Genomic DNA, 9,484 nt, shown 5'->3' on the forward strand with positions numbered 1-9,484 from the left:
AATTAATATTATTATTAATAAAATAATGGACTTGGACAATGGACATATAAAAACTAGCACCGTAGACGGCCGCTTGCGGCCATCGGAGGAGCTAGTATCTAATAATTTTTACAGTGAATCAGAAAATTCTTTAGGCTAGGAAAAAAATGAAAATTTTGTCTGGAAATCAGGGAAAAACAAAACTAAATTTTTGGGTCAACCCTGTATTAGTTTTAAATTATTTTAATTATTAAAGTACCTGGAGAACCGGAAAATGTAAGGAAATTCTTTTCATTCTTACTTTTGAATATCCTTGAAAATTTTTTTTAATTTCTACAAAATGGTTTCATAACATTTTAGTTGTAAATTAATAACGCAAACGTTCTATACATTTTAGGGCAAAGCTTGTTTTAAAAAAATTGCAAAATCTCAATTTTAGTTACTTTAATTATGGTTAATTAATAATTTCTAAAATTTCATTGCAGATGTTGTTCATAATAGATTTATAAAAATCAAGAAGACAGACGGCCCTGTTTATCGTGGAGATATTATTTCCTTTAGTAGGAAACATTTATCGCAGAAAATAACAGATCTGAATGCCGATAAAATTCCAATTCGTGAACTCCGAAGACTGCGAGAAATTGCCAATCGTCAAAATGGTAATCAAGTTTTAAATATTTTTATAATATCTTATGAACAATAGAGAAATCGGACAAGTGCGAGTTACACTCGCACTATAATCGAGGGTTCCGTACACCAAAATTAAACTCGTTTTTTATACAAAGATGTATGGGAAACAAATAAGATTGATTGAAAGTAATATGTGGACGTACACATGAGAAGGGACATTATTCTCGGTTCTAATTTTCGAGATTAAAAAAAATCTTGATTTTTTTTTATTATCAATCTACATGTTTTGACAAGTCGAATCATGCGGTTTTCATTAATTTATCGATAATTTAACTGTTTGATTTTATTGGTTCTTTAGAAAATAGAAAAGGGTCCATTTTGTCGGTCATTTGCAAAAAAATCCGTATTTTAAAAATAGAGGTGTAGAAAAATTTAAAACCTCTTGATTTTTCATCTCTAAGGTGTCCTGGACTGTAAACAATTCTTATCTGAATAACTTCCCAGAAGAACCAGATATATTGATGTTAGAGTCTTTTTTTGTAATTGTCGAATTGAAAATTTGGATATTGCGTCAATTTTTTTATAATAGAGACTGTCAAAAATTGTTAAATAAGTTTAATATCTATTCTTCTTATTCAAATGACACAATAAAATTTTACCTAATCATTAATCTTGTAAAAAAAATGTTTTTTTAATAGAAAAACTGTCCTTTTTAGAAAAGGACCCATATTGTCGATTTTTCGTATTTTCAAAATTAAGAGATGAGAGGGGGGTGGTTTTAAAAATTTAAAGCCTGTTGGTTTTTTATCTTCAAGGTGTCCTGAACTGAAAACAATTCTTATCTGATTAACTTCCAAGAAGAATCAGAGATACAACTATTAGTTGCATAGAAATCTTCAATTCCGTTTTTCTCGAAATGAGGTTTTTGGCGTTCTAAACATTGTAATTCCGTAACTCAGCGAATTTTTAACCAAAAAAGTTAAAAAAAAAAATTTTGCCAGGAATACGCCCATACAAAGAATTAAGAAAGTTCGTAAATATGACACCCAATCAGATTCAATAAAATTTTCCCTAAATGTACAATTGAAAATTTGTACTAAATTTTAGCCCAATGAGTGACGATATGTAGAATTTCAGTATGCGGACAGGGTCATTTTTTGACATTTTTTTGAAAAAATTAAATTTCATTCCTTTCTAGTTCGTAAATATGACCCCCAATCAGGTTCACTATATTTTTTCCGTAAACTACACGTAAAAATAAGTATGTGTAATGAATTACAACTCTCTAAGTCCTTATATGCAGAAGTTAAGATTGACACGTCGAATTATGCAGTTTTCATTAATTAATAGTTTATTTAAATGCTTATTTTCATTTTTTCTTTAAAGAAAGATACACTACCGTCCGTGAGTATCAGGATGCCCCTTTTTCATGAGTGGAAAAATGCTTAAAACGTAGAAAATAAGAATGACAACAGTTTGTCGTATTTTTTTCTTGAAAGCTAATGAAATTATGAAGAGGCTGACAACTGATCGAAGAATTTTCGTTGATTATTCTGCCAGATACAGAAAAATACTGGATTTTGCATGCTTTTCGTAATTTATTAATTTCTCGAAAACTAATTAACTTTTATTAGCGCGCTTGGTCTTGTTGTAATCTGTATTTAATGTAGAATCTAAATTATTAACTGGTATTGTGAAATATATTTTTCCAAAATAATTTGAAACCGTAAAAGTAGGATTAAAAAAATTCAAAAAATTATCATAAATATTAAAGTGTCAAAAAGGTCAATGCAAAATACGTTTATTTAATAGATATACTAAAATTAAAAAAAGCTTTTTAATTACTTAATTATTTAATTTAAAAAAATTTTTTTTTTGTCAATCTGTTTTTCAAAATTTTTTCATCCGACTTTCACAGTTTCAAATGTTTTTAGAAAAATTTATTTCACAATGCCAGTTAATAATTTAGATTCTACATTAAATAGAGCTGATTAAAACAAGACCAAGAGCGCTAATAAAAGTTAATTAGTTTTCGAGAAATTAAAAAATTACGAAAAGCATGCAAAATCCAGTATTTTTTCTGTATCTGGCAGAATAATCAATGAAAATTCTTCGATCAGGTGTCAAGCTTTTCATAATTTCATTAGCTTTCAGGAAAAAAAATACGAAAAATTTTTGTCATTCTTATTTTCTACGTTTTAAACATTTTTCCACTCATGAAAAAAGGGGCGTCCTGATACTCACGGACGGTAGTGTAACTGCCATTTTTGAATATATTTTAAATTTTCTAAATTTTTTTTTCAAGTTAAATACATCCCAATGGGAAAAAAACCATTGGCGCATTAATGGCCCAATAATGGGAGCCAGGCATGCCATTAATGGCACCCATTAATGGACCAATAGTGGTAAAGTAATGGGCTGACTACGTCGTTGCCAATAATTGGCAGCCATCATTGGCACATTAATGGCTGCCAATAAAACGCCAATAATAAAAATTTTTTAAATTAACAAAAAATATTTATTAAAATTATAATTATTTAATTATAAAAATTAAAAATTGTTTATTAATTTTTTTTTTAATTATTATATTTGTAATAGAAAAAAGTCATCACAGTAATTAGTGAGATCTTTTCTCTTTCAAAAAAATTGACTCACATCCTGTGCAAAAATAGGAGAGGCAGGGGGCAGAATTATTATATTCTACGAATGGACCTGAGGAGTTCAGCCTTTATATACACGGGCTGGAGTAACTTCGATGCGAGTAGAACTGATGTTTGCTCGCCCTATGCGGCACGGTTGGAACTAACTTCCAAGTACAACGCGCACACGTGTTCACGCATGCGGGAAGATTTGAATAATTTTCAATTATTTGCCTATTAATTCCAAATCTATTCTATTCTAATAAAATAAATAATAAAATAAAAAGTATAAATAAAATAAATAATAAATTATTAATATCTACTATTTTGAATTGTCTTATAAAATAAAACAGAATTTCATTTCTTTTCAAGTATTTCTATAATCCAAAAGAAAAAAAATGCTGAGTATTCTTTGAAAATAATATTCAAACTTGTATATTTATAAAAATCTATTATTATTCATAAATTGTAATTTATAAATAGAAATAATGTCCACTTTTTATTTATTAAAAATAATTTATAATAAATAATATTTTCAAATTTGAAATTTAATGAATTTGTCAATTTCTTAATTTATTAAATTAGCCAATTTTTTCAATTTTGAAATTCATTTAATTTTTTTTTAATAAAAACGAAAATTCAACAAATATCGTATTATTTAATACTACTAAAAATATTTTTACATATAAACAATGAAAGTAATTGACAAATTTCTAAAAACAATTTTGTTGGAAAAAGTAATTTTGATATTTATTAAATTAGTAAATTTTCAAATTCATTCAATTTTTTTTATTCAAAATGAAAATTCAACTAATTTTGTATAAAATTGATAAAATATCGCTGTTTTTCGAAATTTGTCAATAATGTTCATTCTTTTTTTGTCAAAATGTTTTTATTAGTATTAAATTATACGATATTTGTTGAATTTTCGTTTTGAGTAAAAAAAATTGAATGAATTTCAAAATTGTCTAATTTAATAAATTTCAAAATTTAAGAAATTGACAAATTCATTAAATTTCAAATTTGAAAATATTATTAAATTCAAAATTAATTTTAAAATTAAAAAAGTTATCAAATTCTTTTATTACAAAAAATCCCAATTATTTTTTAGAATGTGAGTTAAAAAAATAAATTGTAAAACTATTTTTTAATTTCGATTTTTAACAAAATTCTATCTATTATTTTTAATAAATAAAAAGTGGACATTATTTCTATTTATAAATCACAATTTATGAATAATAATAGATTTCTATAAATATACAAGTTTGAATATTATTTTCAAAGAATACTCAGCATTTTTTTTCTTTTGGATTATAGAAATACTTGAAAAGAAATGAAATTCTGTTTTATTTTATAAGACAATTCAAAATAGTAGATATTAATAATTTATTATTTATTTTATTTATACTTTTTATTTTATTATTTATTTTATTAGAATAGAATAGATTTGGAATTAATAGGCAAATAATTGAAAATTATTCAAATCTTCCCGCATGCGTGAACACGTGTGCGCGTTGTACTTGGAAGTTAGTTCCAACCGTGCCGCATAGGGCGAGCAAACATCAGTTCTACTCGCATCGAAGTTACTCCAGCCCGTGTATATAAAGGCTGAACTCCTCAGGTCCATTCGTAGAATATAATAATTCTGCCCCCTGCCTCTCCTATTTTTGCACAGGATGTGAGGCAATTTTTTTGAAAGAGAAAAGATCTCACTAATTACTGTGATGACTTTTTTCTATTACAAATATAATAATTAAAAAAAAATTAATAAACAATTTTTAATTTTTATAATTAAATAATTATAATTTTAATAAATAATTTTTGTTAATTTAAAAAATTTTTATTATTGGCGTTTTATTGGCAGCCATTAATGTGCCAATGATGGCTGCCAATTATTGGCAACGACGTAGTCAGCCCATTACTTTACCACTATTGGTCCATTAATGGGTGCCAATAATATACCAATAGAAAATCAATGGCTCCCAATATTGGGCCATTAATACGCCAATGGTGACTCTTGGCAGTTTCCCATTGGGATGTATTTTTAAACTACAGTTATCAAAAAGTTGTATTTTTAATAGTTTTGACAAAATTAATTTTTGAAATACCATCTAATCCCAACAAAAACATCTTTGATGCAAAAAATTCCGCCAAGTAAAAGATTTTGTGACTGTCCAAACAATTAGTGAAATAAAAGTTTAGCAAGTAAAATTTATAATTAAAATTTTAATAATGTTTGATTTTAAATATTTTCTCTCCTACACAACTCGAAGTACATATTGCAGTTGAAAAAAACAACCCGGGATTAGCTGTTGTTATTCTACATTGCGGCTTATTACATTTCCGAATTAAGTCAATGTTCTTCATAGCATTTTGAATTGTAACAAATAAAATTTAACTTCATAATTAACATTCACAAAAAACGAAATCTAATTACTCGTCATAATAAAAAATTTCTATTTCAGCAATTTAAAAATCTTGGCGTCAATAATGTTTCTAACTTGTAATTAATGAAAGTATTGATGCCAAGATTTTTAAATTGACATTGACTTAATTCGGAAATGTAATAAGCCGCAATGTAGAATAACAACAGCTAAGCCCGGGTTGTTTTTTTCAACTGCAATATGTACTTCGAGTTGTGTAGGAGAGAAAATATTTAAAATCAAACATTATTAAAATTTTAATTATAAATTTTACTTGATAATCTTTTATTTCACTAATTCTTTAGACAGTCACAAAATCTTTTACTTGGCGGAATTTTTTGCATCAAAGATTTTTCTTGGGGATTTTAAAACTTTTTGCGTCATCTCAACTTTTTAATAAATGAAATAATTAATTGTAAAAATATTGTGGTCTTTGATCTAATAATTTAAAATAAAAGACAATTAAGTTTTAAATAATAATTTATTTAAGATATGATTCTTTACAGAAATTTTTACATAATAAAAAAATGAAAAAAGGATACAGGAGAAAATTGATGTTTTGATTTAACTAAAAAATTTTTTTAAACATAAATTAAAAATTAGAAAATAATGTATTAAAGTTTTTAAAACAAATTTCTAGCTTTCAATCCATAATAATATTTCAAAATATTTTACAAATCTGTTAAGTATAGTTTTTAGTCTCTACGTTTGTATAAATGTCGGAAAATCAAATTTTTTTAAGGAAAACTAAAATTTTTAAAAAAATACTTAATGTATTGAAATTGTATGCAATATATATAGAGATTTTAACCCAATGAATAACATTCTAGAATATTTTACATATCCATTTAGAATTTTAATCTTTGCGTTCGTCTACATGTCAAAAAATTTAATTTTTTTTAGAAAAATCAAAATTTTTTAAAAATATGGAGTGCATTAAAAATTCCTAGAATATATATCGAGATTTTAACCCAATCAATAATATTCTAGAATATTTCGCATAACCGTTTAGAAGTTTAGTCTCTGCGTTTGTCTAAATGTCAAAAAATTCAATTTTTTTGAGAAAAATCAAGATTTTTCAAAAAATACTAAGTGAATTAAAATTTCCTGCAATATATATATATAGATTTCAACCCAATCAATAACATTCTAAAATACTTTACATATCCGTTTAGAAGTTTCCTCTCTGCGTTTGTCTAAATGTCAAAAAATTCAATTTTTTTAAGAAAAATCAAAATTTTTTAAAAAATACAAAGTAAATTAAAAATTCCTGAAATGTATATCGAGATTTTAACCAAATTAATAATATTCTAGACTATTTCAGAAATCTATTTAGGAGTTTATGCTCCAGGTTTGTCTAAATCTCAAAAAATTGCTATTTTTCCGGTTTTCCTAGCCTAAATTCTATAAAACTATATAAAATATTGAATAAACTTAACAGAATTCTTTTTTTTTATTCTTTATCCAACGAAAAAATAATGAGGCAAATCGGTTAAGATTTACTCGAGTTATTCGATTTTACCGAAAAACAGCTGATATTTCGAGAATATATTATCGCGATTTTTGCTTTTTACGTGGCGGCGATTCTCTACGGCGAATCTTGATTTTAAAGCGTTCAGGGTGGCGTAACCCCATAATTATTATAAGAATAAAATAATTGTTTCTTAATATGATACGACAAATTTTATTTACTTTTAGTTCTAAAAGTCTAATTCTAGTAAAGCAAGACGTATCAAAATTTTCCAAATTTTGAAAGGAATTCGTCCATTAGTGGTCTAATCCTCGTTAATTTAAAAGCTCAATAACTCGAATTTTTTGTCGTTCCCCTTGAAATTCGATTTATCGAGATTTCACTTTAATTAGATTGTTTTAACCCTCCATGCGTCGCACCTTTTTTTGTAACGCGATCCGTCGCAGGTGAGAAAAATTCTCACCCTCATAAATTAGTGCAAACTTGTTCTAAAATGCCAAATTTTTTTTTAATGTTCATAAGAATTTCTAAACAACCTATTGGCAGTAAAATTAACTTTTATTTTCTGTTAATTATTTAAATAAAAAATTAATGACAAATGAAATCGAGTATACGCAGTCAGTCGCATGGTGAGAAGTTCCCTCACTTCGCGTCAAAAATCCTCGAAATTTGCTGCTTTCAAATTCAATAACAAAAAAATTAAAATATAAAAAAACACAAAAATTGTTTTAATGTAAAGAAGAAGAGTGTTGTGAAAGGTAATGAGAATATGAAATTATAATTTTTTGTATTTTAAAAGTTATAAATAAAAAAAGAAACTAGGTGAAGGAAATTCTCACCATGCGACGGATGGAGGGTTAACTAACATTTTTCTCTTTTAACTACTTTTTTCTGTTCTGTGGAAATTAAAAATCGAGTTTTTTTCGGCGATAGAAAATTATTATTTAAATGCAAAAAATAACATATTTTTTGCTGTTAGGCATACTAGAGATTACAACACATATGTCAAAATGCAAAACACGTGTTTACAAAAAGTAGGTGGTGCGAATATACATGAAGTTGTTTAGCCCGTAGTAGTTAGAATTTATTACCTGGTTATAGCAAGATTGAAGTGTACTTCTTCATCTTTTACATTAAACTTAATAATTTCCTTCAAATGTTTCAGGTCCTGCTACGATCGATGCAAATGAAGGAGAAAATTAACCGTTTTCGGTAAAACCGACTTCAAGTGACTTTATTTTTTTTTTAATTTAATACCATTAATATATATTTAATACTCTTTTGGAGATCTCCCATTTTGATAAATCGTTTTTGTAATTCATTTTCTTGATAAAAATATGTTTATGTAATTTTGTTTTAATATATTTATAATATATTTATAATTTTATTGTATTCGTCGAGACTGATATAATTTAAGTTAATATATTGTGATATATTGTGATCTTAAAAATTAAGAGTTAAAAAATTATGTTCAAGCATTACATATATACTTATAATAACTTATAATAATGTTCTGATTATTTCTAAGAAATTATGCAGAACGATTACAACCCAGGTAAAAATGTTTAGATCAATTTTCGCACAAATCGTACAGAATTCGGGTTAATCAATAGTAATTCGTGAAAACTTTAAAACAGTTCGTTCGTAATTTGATAGGAATTATGTACATAATTGTTACCCAAATTTTTTTCGACCACTTATAGTTTATATAGTTATATTTGTGCTCTAGATTTGATAGTAATTTTGTACATTATTGTTCACGTACAATTTAAAAAAATTTAATTATACTTTTCTGAACGAATTTTGTACAATATTCGTCTAAAATACTAACAAATTTCAAGCAAAATTTCTAAAACTTTAATCGAAATCTAAAATTTTTGAAAAAAGTTTTTGGGCTTCAATTACATGCGGAATTGAAAAATTTCGCCCCTTTTTCCAAAGAAATTTTGTGTAGATATTACGGACAGAGTCCCTTACGAATTTTGTACGAATCATTTTCACCTGGGAAACATGTTACTGCACTGGATATTATGCAAGATCCAGTGTAGAAACATATTTAGGATCTTGTGCATATTCCTTTCCTAGAGTTTTCCTGCAAAATCACACTTAAAAGATCTTGTACAAGTTCCTGTAACAGTTCCTGCACGAGATCTCTTATTCTTAATATTATAGTGCTCGGGTTCATGTACATGAAATTGTTTTCGGAAAATTCATTACATAAGATCAAGTGCAAGAAACTGTATAGGTTCATATACTAGAAAAATCCGGAAAATTGCTTGAGGATAAACTCGCACACGTTCATGTACGAGTTCACTTTTCGTTTTAAATGTTGACCCTAAATT

The 9,484-nt window shown here is 26.3% G+C and overlaps 1 protein-coding gene across 1 annotated transcript in view; it reads left to right on the top strand.

The window, feature by feature from the left end:
* The window catches only part of LOC122510491 (BEN domain-containing protein 5-like), an 18,351-nt gene extending 9,744 nt beyond the window's left edge, over positions 1-8,607 (top strand). The window contains exons 6-7 of the mRNA XM_043625175.1: positions 465-638; positions 8,308-8,607. Of these exons, the coding sequence (XP_043481110.1) occupies positions 465-638; positions 8,308-8,345 (212 nt within the window). The 3' untranslated portion in view covers positions 8,346-8,607. The remainder of the gene's footprint in view (positions 1-464; positions 639-8,307) is intronic.
* Positions 8,608-9,484: the final 877 nt, after the last annotated feature.

Source organism: Leptopilina heterotoma, unplaced genomic scaffold (genome assembly GCF_015476425.1).
Source record: "Leptopilina heterotoma isolate Lh14 unplaced genomic scaffold, ASM1547642v1 Lhet_682, whole genome shotgun sequence".
In the NCBI taxonomy this organism is placed as follows: Eukaryota; Metazoa; Arthropoda; class Insecta; order Hymenoptera; family Figitidae; genus Leptopilina; species Leptopilina heterotoma.